The 21,527-nt window shown below is 41.3% G+C and overlaps 1 protein-coding gene and 1 pseudogene across 1 annotated transcript; both read left to right on the top strand.

The window, feature by feature from the left end:
- The first annotated feature begins 5,885 nt into the window (after positions 1–5,885).
- On the top strand, positions 5,886–7,463 carry LOC115161774 (jouberin-like; annotated as a pseudogene).
- A 2,036-nt stretch (positions 7,464–9,499) lies between these two features.
- Positions 9,500–13,241, top strand: LOC115162005 (uncharacterized). The gene is made up of 8 exons (XM_029712900.1): positions 9,500–9,534; positions 10,576–10,654; positions 11,246–11,304; positions 11,494–11,562; positions 11,695–11,851; positions 11,930–12,024; positions 12,218–12,297; positions 12,822–13,241. Exons 2-8 carry the CDS (start codon positions 10,576–10,578, stop codon positions 13,012–13,014), a joined length of 732 nt encoding a protein of 243 aa, XP_029568760.1. The 5' UTR covers positions 9,500–9,534; the 3' UTR covers positions 13,015–13,241.
- Positions 13,242–21,527: the final 8,286 nt, after the last annotated feature.

Raw genomic sequence — 21,527 nt, 5'->3', positions numbered from 1 at the left:
TTGCAAGACAGCCAGATTCATTTAGCTGATTAGCTAACGTTATCAGCTAGCTAACGTTAGCTATACTGTAACGGTCAGCTAGCCAGACGGTTAGCTACAGCTTTTTGCAAAGAAGATAACTAGCTAGCTATCTATGTTTGTCTTTCATCAGTTGAGTAGGCCTAACCTATGTGGTCAAGATGTACTGGCTAGGCAGGTTGCAGACTGGTCAAATACAAAGTTACAGAACACTTATGACCCTGACCAGGGCAGCCCTTGTTTCACCAAGAACAAGCTCAGGGAGAGGGAGGTAGCAGAGAAGGTCAACAACAACAATGGGAACCAGGACTAGGAGAAGGAGCAACCAACCAAAGGAAAGAGGAAGAGTTAAAGGGAGTTGCCTCCAGCCTCAGTGCAGCAGGAGGACACTTAGATCATTTAGATCGACCAGACTGACAATACTGCTGGAAATGCCAAAACAGCCAAATCCAAGGCCTCCTTGGAGTCGGAAGACCCTGGGAATATACATAGGAGAAAGAATAATAAAGAGGAGAGTTGGAGGTGTCTGGGGCCAAGAGTGGGGCTGCGTTGGAACACAAGGATGAGTTACTCCATGAGTACCAGTAGCAGATGGTACAGGAAGAGGAGATGGCTACCGTGAAGAAAACTGTACACAAGAAGTCAACAACGGACAAGACCAACGCTGCCCCTCAGGAAGCAGTAACATTAAACAATGAAGGTGCAAAGAAGAAGAACAAGCTGAGGTCGTCGTTGGATCCTGAGAGGGAGACGAGGTGTGTAGAAGTCTTGCAGGATAAACTTTCATAACTCCAGTGAGGTTTGCATGAACCTGTAAGGAAGCAGTAAAGAAGGTATTCTCCAAATTTTGGGGGACGGGGACAACTTTTGTGATAGCAAATTCATCAGGGACCCCCTCATAATCAGAACACAACTCTAGTGAGATAAAAATAGCATACAAGGAGTTTAACTATGACTTCGGCAGCGCATGGAACCAAGTCTCAGGCCCTGGGAAGGAACATGTAGAGGTTTTCAAGCTAATTTCCTGTAATTCTACACATTTTGTCATGGGGCAGATAGATTTTTGTTGTTGTTGCAGCTTTAACGCTAATATCCTGCAATTCTACAACTTTTTCCATGAGGCAGAGAGAAAACTGCAATTTTAAAGCTTAATTTACAATGCATTTAGAATAATTGGTACTGTGGATACCAATATCCCTGTGAGCTTCCCAGGCCCATGTTGCCCAGGGTTAAGAACATATTAATTGTAAATTAATAATAATAATACATTTTATTGTATCACACACTCTAAACTTATTCCACAGATCCTTGGCCAAAATGTGTTGAATCTGTTGTTATTAGTAATATTCATAAAAATGATATATGTAAAAAATAAAAAAGTACCACTTTGAGAACTCCTGCTGTAAAAGACCTAGCATAGTCCCAGATGTGTTTGTGCTATCTTAGCAAAACCTTATGGTCAACCCTTATGGTCATATTTTTGGCATGACAATGTCCATAAGAGTTGACTATACAGCACAAACAGATCTGGGACCAGGCTATAGGCCTAAATTACTTGCTATTGCATTGTTTGGTTTTGAGTTAACAAGAAAGGCATTTGTGCATGTGACATTAAAACTTGAAAGTTGAAACTAATACCATGGAAAATAAAGATGATAATCAATTCTGTCTCGCTTTACAGTATGGTAGAAGATCTGCAGAATCGCCAGTCCGAGGACATCACTGAGAGGATGAGGTCCAAGGAGAAGAGCCAAGAGAACCACGACGAGGAGGACGGAGTAGAATCTTTAAAATCCAAAAGGCAAAAAAAGAAGAAAATTAAAACAAGGTGGGTGAAAAGAGAAAACATTCACCGGGTCATACAATCTGCATTATGAACCGTTAGGAATAATGTGGTTATGCTGTAAACATTCACCGGGTCATACAATCTGCATTATGAACCGTTAGGAATATTGTGGCTACGCTGTAAACATTCACCGGGTCATACAACCTGCATTATGAACCGTTAGGAATAATGTGGTTATGCTGTAAACATTCACCGGGTCATACAATCTGCATTATGAACCGTTAGGAATAATGTGGTTATGCTGTAAACATTCACCGGGTCATACAACCTGCATTATGAACCGTTAGGAATAATGTGGCTACGCTGTAAACATTCACCGGGTCATACAACCTGCATTATGAACCGTTAGGAATAATGTGGTTACGCTGTAAACATTCACCGGGTCATACAACCTGCATTATGAACCGTTAGGAATAATGTGGTTATGCTGTAAACATTCACCGGGTCATACAACCTGCATTATGAACCGTTAGGAATAATGTGGTTACGCTGTAAACATTCACCGGGTCATACAATCTGCATTATGAACCGTTAGGAATAATGTGGTTACGCTGTAAACATTCACCGGGTCATACAACCTGCATTATGAACTGTTAGGAATATTGTGGCTACGCTGTAAACATTCACCGGGTCATACAACCTGCATTATGAACCGTTAGGAATAATGTGGTTATGCTGTAAACATTCACCGGGTCATACAACCTGCATTATGAACCGTTAGGAATAATGTGGTTACGCTGTAAACATTCACCGGGTCATACAACCTGCATTATGAACCGTTAGGAATAATGTGGTTACGCTGTAAACATTCACCGGGTCATACAACCTGCATTATGAACCGTTAGGAATAATGTGGTTACGCTGTAAACATTCACCGGGTCATACAACCTGCATTATGAACCGTTAGGAATAATGTGGTTACGCTGTAAACATTCACCGGGTCATACAATCTGCATTATGAACCGTTAGGAATAATGTGGTTACGCTGTAAACATTCACCGGGTCATACAACCTGCATTATGAACCGTTAGGAATAATGTGGCTACGCTGTAAACATTCACCGGGTCATACAACCTGCATTATGAACCGTTAGGAATAATGTGGTTACGCTGTAAACATTCACCGGGTCATACAACCTGCATTATGAACCGTTAGGAATAATGTGGTTACGCTGTAAACATTCACCGGGTCATACAACCTGCATTATGAACCGTTAGGAATAATGTGGTTACGCTGTAAACATTCACCGGGTCATACAACCTGCATTATGAACCGTTAGGAATAATGTGGTTACGCTGTAAACATTCACCGGGTCATACAACCTGCATTATGAACTGTTAGGAATATTGTGGCTACGCTGTAAACATTCACCGGGTCATACAACCTGCATTATGAACCGTTAGGAATAATGTGGTTATGCTGTAAACATTCACCGGGTCATACAACCTGCATTATGAACCGTTAGGAATAATGTGGTTACGCTGTAAACATTCACCGGGTCATACAACCTGCATTATGAACCGTTAGGAATAATGTGGTTACGCTGTAAACATTCACCGGGTCATACAACCTGCATTATGAACTGTTAGGAATATTGTGGCTACGCTGTAAACATTCACCGGGTCATACAACCTGCATTATGAACCGTTAGGAATAATGTGGTTACGCTGTAAACATTCACCGGGTCATACAACCTGCATTATGAACCGTTAGGAATAATGTGGTTACGCTGTAAACATTCACCGGGTCATACAACCTGCATTATGAACCGTTAGGAATAATGTGGTTACGCTGTAAACATTCACCGGGTCATACAACCTGCATTATGAACCGTTAGGAATAATGTGGTTACGCTGTAAACATTCACCGGGTCATACAACCTGCATTATGAACCGTTAGGAATAATGTGGTTACGCTGTAAACATTCACCGGGTCATACAACCTGCATTATGAACCGTTAGGAATAATGTGGTTACGCTGTAAACATTCACCGGGTCATACAACCTGCATTATGAACCGTTAGGAATAATGTGGTTACGCTGTAAACATTCACCGGGTCATACAACCTGCATTATGAACCGTTAGGAATAATGTGGTTACGCTGTAAACATTCACCGGGTCATACAACCTGCATTATGAACCGTTAGGAATAATGTGGTTACGCTGTAAACATTCACCGGGTCATACAACCTGCATTATGAACCGTTAGGAATAATGTGGTTACGCTGTAAACATTCACCGGGTCATACAACCTGCATTATGAACCGTTAGGAATAATGTGGTTACGCTGTAAACATTCACCGGGTCATACAACCTGCATTATGAACCGTTAGGAATAATGTGGTTACGCTGTAAACATTCACCGGGTCATACAACCTGCATTATGAACCGTTAGGAATAATGTGGTTACGCTGTAAACATTCACCGGGTCATACAACCTGCATTATGAACCGTTAGGAATATTGTGGTTACGCTGTTCTTGTAAAGTTGGTGTGATGTCATTTTTGCTATCTTCAATAACATTAGTTAGTGTGATACTATTGAACGAAGGTAAGGAAGTACAAATACTCTGTTTTACTTTAACTTCACTAGGGTAGGGGGCACTATTTTCACCTCCGGATGAAAGCGTGCCCAAAGTAAACTGCCTGCTACTCAGGCCCAGAAGGTAGGATATGCATATAATTGGTAGATTTGGATAGAAAACACTCTAAAGTTTCCAAAACTGTTAAAATAATGTCTGTGAGTATAAAAGAACTGATATGGCAGGCGAAAACCTGATAAAAATCCATCCAGGAAGTGGGATTTTATTTATGCTATTGAATGCCATTACAGTATCCATTGACTTAGGACTCAAATTGCACTTCCTATGGCTTCCACTAGATGTCAACAGTCTTTAGAAATTGTTTCAGGCTTCTATTCTGAAAAATGAGGGAGTAAGACCACTTTGAATGAGTGGACCATTCAGTGTCCCAGAGGTTTTTCTTGCGTGCAGCCGAGAGCACGCCTTTCTTGTTTTCCTTTTATATTGACGAAGCTTTTGTCCGGTTAAAATGTTATTGATTATTATGACTAAAAACAACCTGAGGATTGATTATAAACATCGTTTGACATGTTTCTACGAACTTTACTGATGCTTTTCGTATTTTTTGTCTGTCTGTTGTGACTGCCTTTGAGCCTGTGGATTACTGAACAAAACGCGCAAACAAAACGTTTTTTGGATATAACGAGGGACTTTATCAAACAAAACAAACATTTATTGAGTAAATGGGAGTCTTGTGAGTGTAACCATGCGAAGATCATCAAAGGTAAGTGATTATTTTATTACTATTTCTGACTTGTGTAACTCCTCTACTTGGCTGGTAACTGTTTGTAATGATTTGTCTTCTGGGCGCTGTTCTCAGATAATCGTATGGTATGCTTTCGCCGTAAAGCCTTTTTGAAATCTGACACCGTGGTTGGATTAACAAGAAGTTAATCTTTAAACCGATGTATAACACTTGTATGTTTTATGAATTTTTATAATGAGTATTTATGTTTTTGAATTTGGTGCTCTGCAATTTCACTGGATGTTGGCCAGGTGGGACGGTAGCGTCCCACACCCCCTAGAGAGGCTAAAGGTGAATAACATGATAACAACATTCAGTAACACTTATTTTCTGAGGTTTTAGTAGTTTTATTGGTGAAGGATCAAATTAAAGTTTATTTGTCACGTGCGCCGACTACAACAGGTGTAGACCTTATAGTGAAATGCTTACTTACAAGCCCTAACCAACAGTGCAATTTTTAAGTAAAAAATACATATTAGGTGAACAATAGATAAGTAAAGAAATAAAAACAACAGTAAAAAGACAGTGAATAATAACAGTAGCGAGGCTATATACAGTAGTGAGGCTATATACAGTAGCGAGGCTATATACAGTAGCGAGGCTATGACTGTAGCGAGGCTATATACAGGCACCGGTTATTTGGACTAATTGAGGTAGTATGTACATGAATGTATAGTTAAAGTGAGTATGCATAAATGATAAACAGAGAGTAGCAGCCTAAAAGAGGGTCTGGGGGGATGTGAGTGATAAAGAGACTGCTGATACTCCAGGGAGACCAGACTTTGATTACAGCCTGGTCCTGGGAGTATATACCCCCTGAAGACTGACCCTGCTGGTTTCACACCCCATGGTCAAGATCCACGTCATCGACGAGATGACCCAGCAGTATGTGAAAAAAGAGGACAGGTGAGAAATGAATTTGTTAATTGTGGGTGTTGCTGTTACTAGCTTTGTGGTCCAGATATGTTTGTGCTGACTTTGCCAAACAATTACCATTGGAATTCAATGACAATGACCATAGCAGTTGACAGAACAAAATGATCTGGGACCAGGCTAGTTGTTTGCTACATGTTGCCATGACAACAAACTTAAAAACTGATGGTGAGAATTTTGAACAAATTGTTTTTTGTGTCCCTCTCTCTCTCCGTATTTTACAGTCACCGCACCGGTCTCGTCATTCTACGAGCAGGAGAGTGTAGAGCAAATCTTTCCAGCCTTTTGACTTCAAGAAGAACCAATCAACCATTCCAGAGTGGGAGGAGCAGATCAACTTCAATGAGCACTTTGTATATTTACTCCAGAGTAACAATGAAGGCCCTAGAGTGATGCTCTTTTTTGAGGTAAGAATGACTTGGGTGGTTGGAGTCTTTGGCAATTTTTGGGGCCTTCCTCCTCTTCCCCCCCATGCCTGAGCATGTGGGGGAAGCTTGACACACATGAAGCATCCACCAGATGTTAACTCAAAATCTGACGTTTTTCCATAAGGTCATTTTAAAAAGATTGTTTCTTAAATGAAGGGTATTCAACCAGGGATCCGTGGAGGTACTGCAGGGGCTCCACAAAAATGTATATTTCACAAACAGTGTCAATTGTTTTATTTCAATGTTTTTATGAATATCGCTAGCGACAATAGAATAAACACGTTTTAAATGACATAGGCCTACCTACAGTAGAAAATAGAATAATATATTATTTCTAATGATGTCAACTTTATTTCTTAACTCATAATATTGCGCAAATTACACTCACTGGAGTATCTGACACAGGCTTTGAAAAAGCACCGCAAACACATGGCTAACCCTTGTTTACCCAGCTAAACACCTGCTCTTAGCGAAAATGTGTTTGGAGTTACCTTTCTAGCTAATAGGCTATGTTAAAGTTTACACTTCCTCTTTTAATTAAAATGTTAGATGACCTGTAGTTTTTCATGTTGTCTGTCTGTAATTGTGTAATGACTAGGTGCTGCCTATCTTGGCCAGGATGCTCTTGAAAAAGAGATTTCAAATCTCAATGTGCCCTTCCTGGTTAAATAAAAGAAAAGAAAAAAATTATGTGGGGAGGTTCATTTTATTTTATCTATTCATTTTAAAATGTTAATTATGTCTCCTTGCCATTATCATTCACCTGATAAGATGATACCTGTTTTTCTAGCATATGATTGGGTCCCTGGACAAATATTTCAGGTCCTGGATTTCATGACCACGGAGGAAGCCAGAGCCAATGTTGATGTCAACAAACATAAACAAGGCTTTCGAAAAATCGCCTGGGCGTTTCTACATTTTTACATTTTACATTTTAGTCATTTAGCAGACGCTCTTATCCAGAGCGACTTACAGTAGTGAATGCATACATTTCATTTTCATTTCATACATTTTTTTTTTTTTTTCTTCGTACTTGGCCCCCCGTGGGAATCGAACCCACAACCCTGGTGTTGCAAACACCATGCTCTACCAACTGAGCTACGGGGAAGACAGGTAATGCGTTTCTAAAGGTAATGCATTTAGAAATATTTTTGGCAGGCAGTTATGAATAACAATGTGCTCATCCATTATTGAAGATAAAAACCTCTACTTGTAACAATCTGTTTCTACACCACCGTCCCCTGCAGCTTGTGGGTACTAAGTGTGTGCGGCATATCGACAGTAAACTGCATCCACAGCTGTTTTGTCCTCCTCCCAGGAGCAAGAGACGAGACAAGACCATGGAGGTGGTAGACTGCTGGAGACCCCCGTAACAGATACACATCCACCCTTTACATCACTGCAAACGGCCTTAAACTACCCGATCATGTACATATCTGCTTTAACAAAACTACCATTACTATGACGTGATAATGCTTATAATACTAACAAGATTGAGTATAATAGCAATTTATTAGTACAGGATTGGTAGAAGTAGTAGTAGTAGTAGTAGAAGAAATCCAATCTTTATCCATCAGCAGTTCCTTTTCTGTATGCCAAGGAGTGAGCTGTGGTTTGGTCCGAGCTGCAGAGTGAGATCACCAGGAGAAACGACACACAACCTGTGGACAACAAGCCTGTGCCGCTCCGCTGGAGGAGAATCTCTGTTGTAAGCATCATGTTCTATCTCCGTTCTTTGTTTTAGTATCTAACAGTATCCAACTGCTTCCCAACTCAAGTGTTGTCCAATTGTTCTTCTCAAGTCGTGATGGTACGTTGAGAAACACAACTTTGAGACAACATTAACACCATTTTCTGTGGTGGTTGCGTGTTTGCTGGGTTCTGTGTTTGCCAGAAAATGCCATTAATTGTCTTCAGTTGTGTTATTTGATGAAGTTGTATTTGTGTTGTAGGTGTGCCGGATCCCCAATAAGCCCATGCTGTCGTTCCGTGGTGGTCAGATGGGTTGTTTTACCGTGCGCTTCTCCCACAACGGCAGGAGGCCGGCTGCTGCGTGTGCTGACAGATATGCTTTCCCTATCATATGTAAAACTTTATCCACTCATCAGATCTCTCTCTAAGCCTCACCCTTCTCTACTGCATTCTGTATTTAGATAGACGTGCCAATCTACTTTACTTGTTATTCTTGCGATCTAAAGCTGAATTGACCACCTGCAAAGCCTGCCCTCCTTAGTTACTGCTGCGATATCTGTCAAGTGTTTTGCTGCAAAGTGCATTTTCCCATTGAAGGGCTGATGAGATTTCTGTGTATTAGCGGTATTATTGAAGTATCATCTAATTCTTTGTTTTGTTTTTTTCTCAATGTATGAGATTCCTTCAGGAAAGGTGTTGGCTGCCTTCAACGGCTACCTCAGTATTGTGTATGATCTCTGCTGGTCCAGAGACGACCGGAGTCTGCTGTCTACCTCCTCCGACGGCACCTCAAATACACCCTGCCTGGGAAAGAGAGGTGTGGAACCTTGATTACGCTGATGCGTAGAATATTTAATTATTTGTGTATGTGTTGTCACTATATAATGGCTTGATGTCATATCCACATTCCTCCTCTAGGGGGTGTTTGTGCACTGTGCAAATAAAATAAAAGGTTTTTGTCACCTGCTTCGTAGACAACAAGTGTAGACTAACAGTGAAATGCTTCCTTACGGGTCCTTTTCCAACAACACAGAGATCTAAAATAAAAAAATGTTACGAGGAATAAATATACAGTGAATAATGAATAAAAATAAAGCCCATATAGGGCTATCTTCTGTATACCACCCCTACCTTGTCACAACACAACTAATTGGCTCAAACGCATTAAGACATTACACAAATTAGCTTTTAACAAGGCACACCTGTTAATTGAAATGCATTCCAGGTGACTACCTCATGAAGCTGGTTGAGAGAATGCCAAGAGTGTGCAAAGCTGTCATCAAGGCAAAGGGTAGGTACTTTGAAAAATGTAAAATATATTTGGATTTGTTTAACACTTTTTTGGTTACTACATGATTCCAACACTACCGTTCAAATGTTTGAGATCACTTAGAAATGTCCTTGTTTTGAAAGAAAAGCAATTTTTTGGGTCCATTAAAATAGTATCAAATTGATCAGAAATACAGTGTAGACATTGTTAATGTTGTAAATGACTATTGTAGCTGGAAACAGGTGATTCTTTTATGAAATATCTACATAGATGTACAGAGGCCCATTATCAGCAACCATCACTCCTGTGTTCCAATGGTACGTTGTGTTAGCTAATCCAAGTTAATCATTTTAAAAGGCTAATTGATCGTTAGAAAACCCTTTTGAAATTATGTTAGCACAGCTGAAAACTGTTGTCCTGATTAAAGAAGCAATAAATCTGGCCTTTAGACTAGTTGAGTATCTGGAGCATCAGCATTTGTGGGTTCGATGACAGGCTCAAAATGGCCAGAAACAAAGCACTTTCTTCAGAAACTCGTCAGTCTATTCTTGTTCTGAGAAATTAAGACTATTTCATGTGAGAAATTGCCAATAAACTGAAGATCTCGTACAGCGCTGTGTACTACTCCCTTCACAGAACTGCGCATACTGGCTCTAACCAGAATAGAAAGAGAAGTGGGAGGTCCCGGTGCACAACAGCAAGAGGACATACATTTTTACATTTTAGCAGACACTCTTATCCAGAGTGACTTACAGTAGTGAATGCATACATTTCATACATTTTTTTTTCTGTGCTGGCCCCCCGTGGGAATCGAACCCACAACCCTGGTGTTGCAAACACCATGCTCTACCAACTGAGCTACAGGGACATGTACATCAGGGATTTTGGAATGAGATGTTCGACGAGCAGGTGTCCACATACTCTTGGTCATGTAGTGTATGTTGACACCACACTTCATGCATTTACACCAAACAGAATTTGTTCAGTACTGCATTTTGATGTTTTATTAACTATATTACAAGGAAATGGACAATTAAATTATTCTTATTTTTATTCTTCCAGATGGACCTGAACTCGACCCTGCCTTCTCCGTCCCTCCTGCCACCACATTCCAAACTGCAGCTGTCTGGTTCCCTTGGAGGTCAGTTCATCCCCCAGTCAACCCTCACATCCCAGAACCGTCAGTGGCTCCAGACAGGCCCTTTCTCTAAAAAGATCTGTCCACTCCTCACCTCCTGGCCTCCATTGCACTGATCCTTGATCTGAAAGTACTGAACAGGTGGAAGCCAGCCTAAAGAGGAGCTTCCACAATATTGTTTTCAACTGTCAAGTGTTTCCATGTCAATGCAGATGAAGCGGAAGAGTCAGATTGTACTGCTACAGGTCTATGAATCTAAGCAGCTCTGTGAACTACTGTGTCGTCAATAACTTGTAACAATTAGGGTCAGTTTAACCAAATGAGCTTAAGACCCATTCTTGCAGAATGAGAGCTTTGGCCAGACATTCCAACAACAAGGGGAAGAATGACCAAAACAGAGCATTTCCAGACTCACTAGACCTGTTCAGGACCTTACAGAGCAGCATGTACACTGTACATAAAGACCAAGATGGGCCTCTCCTTGTCTTCACTTGTGTCTGTTGCCTCTACGATTTATGTATGCTTTGAGTTTTATCTAAGATTTAATATATTAAAATGGCATTACTTTTTTCACTTTTTCTTCTCTGTTTGCAGCTGGTTTCCGCCCAGTGGGCGAGCGTCTAAGAAGAGCTCCATCTCACAGGCTACAGACAGTAAGGCATTATTATAATGTTATATTTGGCAGCCATTCATGCTTTTCTCTTTGCTTCCTTTCATGTGTATTTTATTGGGTAACTTCATTGTAGTCTTGTGGACTGAATATTTATCTATTTGAAAGAGACAGTAATGCATGAAGTTTAATATGTAATTGAAGTCTATAAAAGCTCCCTTTCTTCCTTCAGAGCTTATCTGATCATCTGTCTACAGCCATTAGAGTAGAAGCAGATTCTTTGGTACCAGTTCATCAAACGGTAAGTTGATGTTTTTATTACAAGAACATACTGTGCCCAAAAATCAAATATGACAAATTTAACATAATCAGTTATTTTACCACCATGGTCAATAATTCTTAAATCCTTTTAAATTTGTTCTCTCTCTGTCAGGTTGTCTCTTTGTATGACTACAGTGCCCACCGGTCAGATGAGTTAACTGTACCGTGTGGTGACGCCATCCGTGTGCTCTACAAAGACAACAGGTGGTTTGGCCTGCTGGCTAACGGACAGCATGGATACCTCCCAGCTACCTATGTTGTGGAAGAGCGTAAGTAGAGTGTTATATCTGTTCTACATTCAAACAAGTATATGCACTCAGCAGACACTTTTCATCTCACAATCCCAGGGAATTACAAGGAGGAGCTGTCTCAGGCCCTAGAGCCACAGTCTGCCCTGTCCGAACGGACTGACCTATCAGATGAGAGGTTGACGCCTACCAAGGTAAGGAGACAGTGGGTTCTGTTTCAGCGATCGTTGTGTGACGTAGCTAAAGGGTCTCCTGGTTGTGATGTAGCACGGTGATTATTTTTTACCCAGACATCCCCTCTCCATCAGGTAACAAAGGTTATATGAATTACTGGACTAATCATTTCCTTGTCCCCTCTCTTCTTATTTCCTGTCCCTCCACTCACAGGTGTCTGCTACTGTTGTCTCTGGTGAACTCAAGTTCATTTCTGAGCTGGACACAGACCCTGAGCAGCCTGCTGCCACCAAGTAAGTCCTCTTCCTCACAGCAACAGTCCTCTTCCTCACAGCAACAGCCCTCTTCCTCACAGCAACAGCCCTCTTCCTCACAGCAACAGCCCTCTTCCGCACATCCCTCTTCCGCACAGTCCTCTTCCTCACAGCAACAGTCCTCTTCCTCACAGCAACAGTCCCCCTCTTCCTCACAGCAACAGTCCCTCCCTTCCTCACAGCAACAGTCCTCATAACAGTCCTCATAAGTCACAGCAACAGTCCATCAGTCCTCTTCCTCACAGCAACAGTCCTCATAGGTCACAGCAGTCCTGATATCATCCTGTTGTTTAAATGTACTGTGTACACATCTCCTAACCACATAGTGAGAAAATGGGAAGAAAATGTACTTACTAGATACGTTATAGCTTAGTATGTTACACTAGATACATAATAGCCTATACGTTATTCTAGATAATTAAGGTTAAATACATAGTGTAAATGGTTTTAGTAATTGTTCAATCACTTTCAACATTTTGGGCTGTTTTCTGTGTATCTAAAAGAGTGAAGAAGAAAACAAAAAAGTTAGTGAAGAAGTTCAAAGCTCCGTCATCCCCACCACCAGCCACATCCTCTGACCCTGATGTCCCAGAATCATCATCTACCAAGAGGAAAACCAAGGCTGCAGACAGCAAACCACTGACCCCCAGCCCCAGGAGAGGGCAGTCCAATAGCGCCTTCGAGCCTGATACCTAGATCTATGGTTCGAGCCTGATACCTAGACCCATGGATCTATGGTGTAGAGTACACTCATTTAACGCTAAATTCCTCTTTGAACAGAAGATAACAAGTATGTTTATAAAGGAAACTATCCTGTAAAGCTTAAACATATTGCTTTTTCACAAATATGTTTTAAATTATGTTTGCATACAGTGCCTTCGGAAAGTATTCAGACCCCTTGACTTTTTGCACGTTTTGTTACTTTACAGCCTTATTCTAAAATGTATTAAATTGTTTTTTTTCCCACTCATCAATCTATACACGATACCCCATAATGACAAAGCAAAAACAGGTTTTTAAAAATGTTTGCTAATTTATAAAAAATAATAAACTGAAATATCACATTTACATAAGTATTCAGACCCTTTACTCAATACTTTGTTGAAGCACCTTTGGCAGTGATTACATCCTCGAGTCTTCTTGGGTATGACACTACAAGCTTGGAAAACCTGTATTTGTGGAGCTTCTTTCATTCTTCTCTGCAGATCCTCTCAAACTCTGTCAGGTTGGATGGGGAGCGTTGCTGCACAGCTATTTTCAGGTTTCTCCAGAGATGTTCAAGTCCGAGCTCTGGCTTGGCCACTCAAGGACATTCAGAGACTTGTCCCGGAGTCACCTCTGCATTGTCTTGGCTGTGTGCTTAGGGTTGTTGACCTGTTGGAAGGTGAACCGGGATAACTCTCTCTATGGCAAGACATTTTCAAGTCTTGCCATAGATTTTCAAGCCAATTTAAGACAAAACTGTAACTAGGTCACTCAGGAACATTCAATGTCATCTTGGTAAGCAACTCCAGTGTATATTTGGCATTGTGTTTTAGGTTATTGTCCTGCTGAAAGGTGCATTTGTCTCCCAGTGCCTGTTGGAAAGCAGACTGAACTTGTTATAAAGTCACCATTGGCCTCATGGTGAAATCCCTGAACAGTTTCCTTCCTCTTTGTAGTGACTGGGTGTATTGATTTTATTTTTTATTTAACTAGGCAAGTCAGTTAAGAACAAATTCTTATTTACAATGACGGTGGCAGAATGACAGTTTTACCTTATCAGCTCAGGGATTCGAACTAGCAACGTTTCAGTTACTGGCCCAACGCTCTAACCACTAGGGTACCTGCCGCCCCCCACTTTGGATACACCATCCAAAGTGTAATTAATAACTTCACCATGCTCAAAGGAATATATTTTTACCCATCTACCAATAAGTGCCAAAAATTCCCAAAATAATGCTTGTTTTACCCCATTGTTTGTAAACAATGTAATCGTAAACAAACATTGTATATGGATGATCAGTCCTTGCATCCATAGATCTGTCTATGAATTTGAGAGTGTTTACATTTATCCAGGCCCATCCATCAGCGTTTTACCAAAACAGAGGTGGGGTGCCGCATTGTTTTTGTTTCAATAAAGGACTTTTTGTTACAGAGCTTAAGGATCCGCCCCTTTTTTTGAATTTTCGCCTAAAATGACATACCCAAATCTAACTGCTTGTAGCTCAGGCCCTGAAGCAAGGATATGAATATTCTTGGTACCATTTGAAAGGAAACACTTTGAAGTTTGTGTAAATGTGAAAGGAATGTAGGAGAATAACACACAATAGATCTGGTAAAAGATAATACAAAGAAAAAACCAACCATTCTTTTGTATTTTTTTGTACCCTCATCTTTGAAATGCAAAAGAAAGGCCATCATGTATTATTCCAGCCCAGCTGCAATTTAGATTTTGGCCACTAGATGGCAGCAGTGTATGTGCAACGTTTTAGACTGATCCAATGAACCATTGCATTTCTGTTCAGAATTTTGTATGAAGACTGCCCAAATGTGCCTAATTTGTTTATTAATAACTTTTCATGTTCAAAACAGTGCACTCTCCTCAAACAATAGCATGGTATTCTTTCACTGTAATAGCTACTGTAAATTGGACTGTGCAGTTAGATTAACAAGAATTTAAGCTTTCTATCAATATAAGATATGTCTATGTCCTGAAAAATGTTCTTGTTACTTACAACTTCATGCTAATTGCATTAGCTTACATTAGCTGAACCGTCCCGTCAATGGGGCACAGAGTTCTTGTTCTTGAGCATTTCTGTTTTGAACATGCAATAAAAACTCAAGTTTGAATTGAGCCTCTGTACCTTAAAACCCCTCCTAGCTCTTGTCTGTGGTACTGGCCTCTATTAGGCTCTGCTACACGGGCTATTCAACTATATTCTTATAGGGGGGCCATTGTTTTTGGTCACACCCCCTTCTAATGAGTCTTCGCATTCTTGGGAATGTGGTCATAATAGCTTAAAGCCCAAACGGTTCAAATGCTAGAGCCAAATTGAACATGCCACATTAGCTTCAGAAAACCACCAGAAACTGCTCCATTGGTGCCTCTACTGTAGCTTCTGTTTACCACAGAGAGTTTGATTCTATCTGTTCTCCTCTACCTTTCCTGCCTGGCAAAGTACCAGCATTTTGTTTTGAATCTGAATTTAAAGCACTGAATTTGAAAACAGAATCTGAATGCACCTGAGAAGTTAAATATATGAAACTTTGGTAAACTTGAAATGATGAGGGGCCTCCCGTGCTAGAGGCGTCACTACGCACCCTGGTTCGATCCCAGGCTGTCGCAGCCGGCCACTACCATGAGGCGGCGCACAATTGGCCCGGCCCGGTCTGGGTTATTCGAGGGTTTGGCCGGGGGGTTTTACCAGGCTCATTGAGCTCTAGCGACTGCTAGTTGGATGGTGTTTCTTCCGACACATTGGTGAGGCTGGGTTCCGGGTCAAGCAAGCGGGTGTTAAGAAGCGCGGATATCCTTGTCCCATTGCACTCTAGCGACTTATTGTGGCAGACTGGGCGCATGCACGCTGACTTCGGTCGCCAGTTGTACGGTGTTCCCTCCGACACCGTACAACTGCAGCTGTCTTCCGGGTTAAGCGAGCAGTGTATCAAGAATCAGTGCGGCTTGGCAGGGTCGTGTTTTGGAGGACGCATGGCTCTCAACCTTCACCTCTCCCGAGCCCGTACGGGAGTTGCAGCGATGGGACAAGACTGTAACTACCAATTGGATATCACGAAAAAGGGCTAAAAATTACACCAACAAAAAAAATTGAAATTATGGTTTGTAAACTTAATACACAGACAATGAATGCAATTGAAACGGAATATATAAATGTCATTTTAAAACTGAATGCAATATTCATTCAATTCAGTTTCAAATAATTAAATACAAGTTCAATTTGGCGCAGATTCCGACCTGAATTAAGTACGTGTAAAGGGAACTTTATTCCCTTCTTATGCATCTCTCCCTATGCATATTCTGACCTTGAATTGAATTATGAGAATAGCATGTTATTCACCCTCTATTCGTTCAGGTGGAGATCTTAGAAATTAAGGAGTGGCGGAGGTGTGTCTACAGATAAACCCTATTCTGACCTTCACTTAATAACCTCATAATTCCACCACCTTTATGTACAAGTAAACCATGAATAAGGTCAAGTGAACCTGGAAAGTGGAAAAATTATCTCCGTGAATTTTTGGGAAATAGCAGCATTCTCCATGTGCGGCTAGGGATGCCGTCTGGGCCGGCAGCCTTGCGAGGGTTAACACGCTTAAATGTCTTACTCATGTTGGCTTCTCTGTGGCCGACCTGAGTAAGATATTTAAGAGTGTTAACCCTCGCAAGGCCGCCGGCTCAGATGGCATCCATAGTCGCGTCCTCAGAGCATGCGCAGACCAGCTGGCTGGAGTGTTTACTGACATATTCAATCTCTCCCTATCCCAGTCTGCTGTCCCCACTTTCTTCAAGATGTCCACCATTGTTCCTGTACCCAAGAAAGCAAAGGTATCGCCCCGTAGAACTCACTTCTGTCATCATGAAGTGCTTTGAGAGGCTAGTTAAGGATCATATCACCTCTAACTTACCTTACGTGACACCCTAGACCCACTTCAGTTTGCTTACCGCCCCAATAGATCCACAGACAATGCAATCGCCATCACACTGCCCTATCCCATTTGGACAAGAGGAATACCAATGTAAGAATGCTGTTCATTGACTATACTGTAGCTGAGCATTCAACACCATAGTACCCTCCAAGCCCATCATTAAGCTCAGGGCCTTGGTCTGAACCCCGCCCTGTGCAACTGGGTCCAGGAGTTCCTGACGGGCCACCCCCCAGGTGGTGAGGTAGGAAACAACACCTCCACTTCGCTGATTTTCAACACAGGGGCTCCACAAGGGTGCGTGCTCAGCCCTCTCCTGTACTCCCTGTTCACCGATGACTGCGTGGCCACACACGCCTCCAACTCAATCATCAAGTTTGCAGACGACACAACAGTAGTAGGCCTGATTACCAACAAGTTCCTTGGTATACACATCACAACAGTGCCTCTTCAACCTCAGGAGGCTGAAGAAATTTGGCTTGGCACATCAAACCCTCACAAACTTTTACAGATGCACAATTGAGAGCATCCTGTCGGGCTGTATCACCGCCTGTTATGCCTACTGCACCGCCCGCAATCGCAGGGCTCTCCAGAGTGTGGTGCAGTCTGCCCAGCGCATCCCCGTGGCCAAACTACCTGCCCTCCAGACTTAAAAAAAGTATTATTATAATTTAACCTTTATTTAACTAGGCAAGTCATCTAAGAACAAATTCTTATTTACAAAGACGTCCTACACCGGCCAAACCCGGACGACGATGGGCCAATTGTACGCCGCCCTGTGGGACTCCCAATCCCAGCTGGTTGTGATACAGCCTGGATTCGAACCAGGGTGTCTGACGCCTTTAGCACTGAGCTGCAATGCCTTAGACTGTTGTGCCACTCAGGTGCCTACACCAGGACACCTACAGCACCCGATGTCACAGGAGGCCAAAAAGATCATCAAGGACAACAACCACCCGAGCCATTGCCTGTTCACCCGGATATAATCCAGAAGCCGAGGTCAGTGCAGGTGAATCAAAGCTGGGACAGAGAGACTATCACTGTTAAATAGCCATCACTAAGAGGCTTCCACCCGGTAACGTAACCCTGCACCTTAGACACTGCTGCCCCATATACATAGACTTGAAACCACTGGCCACTTTAATAATGGAACACTAGTCACTCTAATAATGTTTACATATTTTTGCTTTACTCATCTCATATGTATATACTGTATTCTATTCTACTGTGCCACTCTGACATTGCTCATCCTAATATTTATATATTCCTTAATTCCGTTATTTTACTTTTAGGTTGTGTGTATTGTTGTGAATTGTTAGATATTACTGCACTGTTGGAGCTAGAAACACAAGCATTTCGCTTCACCTGCAATAACATCTGTTAAACATGTGTGACAAATAAAATGTGATTTGATTGTAATTTGTAAATATATAAGAGCTAGGTAAATGAGTAATCAGTTTGGAGAAGGGGATTGTAAATACACATAACTGTTTTGGATAATTTTTCCTTATGATCCCTTGAGAAGAATGTGAAACCAGTCATAAGGAAGTGAATTGAAAATCATATCGACGTGACATGTATTGCGGACCGTTTGCCCAGGCTTTTCTCAGGTTTTATTTTACAATTTGTATCATGTTAAATATTAGCCACTATCGAGAGCCACGGTCAGTGAGACCCACGGTCAGTAAGACCCACATATATTTTAAACTGTCACTTTAGTGTTAGTTTTCTTCAAATTTGAAGCTAACCTTTTTCATCATTCCAGTTACCATTCGTTCCTCTGTCACATCCGTGTCATTGTTCATGAGGGTCATTAGCATTAGTGGATTATATTAGGCTAACGCTGTGTAGTAATTTAGGACATGTAGCCCATTTCGAATCATTATGGAACGTTGCCATACAGTTCCATGATTGGTGAGAATTAGGGTAGATTTATAGGACTATTGTTCAACCCCTATTGAACACTTTTCTCTCCACCTTCCAATATTATATGGATTGAATCAAACCACTGTATTTTTTATTAATCAATATATTTCGTGCATAAAGGCTCTCCAAACAAATTATTTTTTTTATGATTCATGCATACTTTCCTAATATTTTCCTAAATAATCTACAAGATCAGAGTATTTTTAAATCTACCAGTTGGCGCTGAAACGGAGAGGAAGATGCATACAGTGCTTTCGGAAAGTAGTCTTTTTCCACATTTTGTTACGTTAGTCTTATTCTAAAATTGATAATACATTTCTTTCCTCATCTACACACAATACCCCATAACGACAAAGCAAAAACAGTTTTTTTTGAAAATTTTACCAATGTATTATGTATTCAGACCCTTCGCTATGAGACTCGAAATTGAGCTCAGGTGCATCCTGTTTCCATTGATAATCCTTGAGATTTTTCTACAACTTGGACTACACCTGTGGTAAATTCAATTGATTAGACATGATTTGGAAAGGCACATACCTGTCTATATAAAGGCCCCACAGTTGACAGTGCATGTCAAAGCAAAAACCAAGCCATGAGGTCGAAGGAATTGTCCATAGCGCTCCAAGACAGGATTGTGTAGAGGCACAGATCTGGGTACAGGTGCAAACAAAATTCTACAGCATTGAAGGTCACCAAGAACAGTGGCCTCCATCATTTTTAAATAGAAGAAGTTTGGAACCACAAAGATGCTGGCCGCCCGGCCAAACTGAGCACTCGGGGGGGAAACGGCCTGGTCAGGGAGGTGACCAAAAACCCGATGGTCACTCTGACATGGCTCCAGAGTTCCTCTGTGGAGATGAGAGAACCTTCCAGAAGGACAACCATCTCTGCATCACTCCATCAGGCCTTTATAGTAAAGTGGCCAGACGGAAGCCACTCCTCAGCAAAAAGCATGACAGCCCGCTTGGAGTTTGCCAAAAGGCACCTAAAGGACTCTCAGACCATGAGAAACAAGATTCTCTGGTCTGATGAAACCAAGATTGAACTCTTTGGCCTGAATGTCAAGCATCATGTCTGGAGCAAACCTGGCACCATCCCTACGGTGAAGCATGGTGGTGGCAGCATCATCATGCTGTGGGGATGTTTTTCAGCAGCAGGGACTGTTAGACTAGTCAGGTTTGAGGGAAAGATGAATGGAGCAAAGTACAGAGAGATCCTTGATGAAAACCTGCTCCAGGACCTCAGACTGGGGCAAAGGTTCACCTTCCAACAGGACAATGACCCTAAGCACACAGCCAAAGCAATGCAGGAGTGGCTTCGGGACAAGTCTCTGAATGTCCTTGAGTGGCCCAGCCAGAGCCTGGACTTGAACCAGATCGAACTCTGGAGATACCCGAAAATAGCTGTGCAGTGACGCTCCCCATCCAACCTGACAGAGCTTGACAGGATCTGCAGAGAAGAATGGGAGAAACTCCCCAAATACAGGTGTTGTTCCAAGCTTGTAGCATCATACCCAAGAAGACTCAAAGCTGTAAATGCTGCCAAAGGTTCTTCAATAAAGTGCTGAGTAAAGCTTCTGAATACTTGTGTAAATGTTATTTCAGTTTTGTATTTTTTATAAATGTGCAAAAATGTATAAAAACCTGTTTTTGCTTTGTCATTATGGGGTATAGACGAGGGGGGGGGAAAACTATTAAATCAATTTTAGAATAAGGCTGTAACGTAAAATGTGGAAGTAGGGGTCTGAATGCACTGTAGATGGCATTCTTTCATTGATCCATGTACTCTATAGTCTGTCCACAAAATTATAATTCAAAAGGTACACCATATTTAAATGGAAGGCTTAAGATAAATGTACTGAAAACCCTATTGAATATAAATTCCACCAAAAATCTGTTGGCCAGCAAGTGGGAAGTTTGTCAGCGGTTGAATTACATTTATTCAGCACACTCAAGGGAACCACTCCTGCAAAGCCTTTTACCATCTTCATGAAGTAAGCCTGAATATCAACTACTGAGAAGTGCATTTGAAAGGCGTAATATCGGAAATCGGGCCCTTTATGAATGATTACATTGGTGCATAACAAATTAAAAAATATTGAATGTTAATTCAAAAACGATTTAATGTTGGCACTGAAATCACTCCATGTATGGAGTTCTGACCCCACTGTTCAGACATCATCTATGTCGTAGAGATTGGCGAATGAAAGGCATTTACATGGTACAGATACTGTTAAAACGCCCTTTGCGTTGTCAAGTAAAAATTATTTTCTGAAACATTCTTCCGAAAGCAATAGTTGGCATGTAACTAAAGGACTAGGCTTACATTTAGTTACATATTCAAATATTAGTGTCCTTGAATGAACTGCATTTTATATCACTTAATAAATGGACATACAATACTTGCTTGATTGGTCCATTTGAAAATGTTTTTTTTTTTTCTTGCCGTCACCGATTTGGTCATTGGTCAATCTACATAGCCATAAAGGAGGTTAACTGTTCAGACATAACCCATGTCAGGTGTTGTGAAGATTGGAGAATGAGAAGCATATTTAACATATCAGTTGGCTATGTATAAATGCACTTTGATTATCGTCAAGTAAACATTCTTTTGTGAAACATTCACCTGTTCCGAAGCACATG

This window comes from Salmo trutta, chromosome 25 (genome assembly GCF_901001165.1).
Source record: "Salmo trutta chromosome 25, fSalTru1.1, whole genome shotgun sequence".
Classification (NCBI taxonomy): Eukaryota; Metazoa; Chordata; class Actinopteri; order Salmoniformes; family Salmonidae; genus Salmo; species Salmo trutta.
The sequence above is the reverse complement of the archived record's forward strand: the minus strand, read 5'-3'. Positions and strand labels throughout refer to the sequence as shown.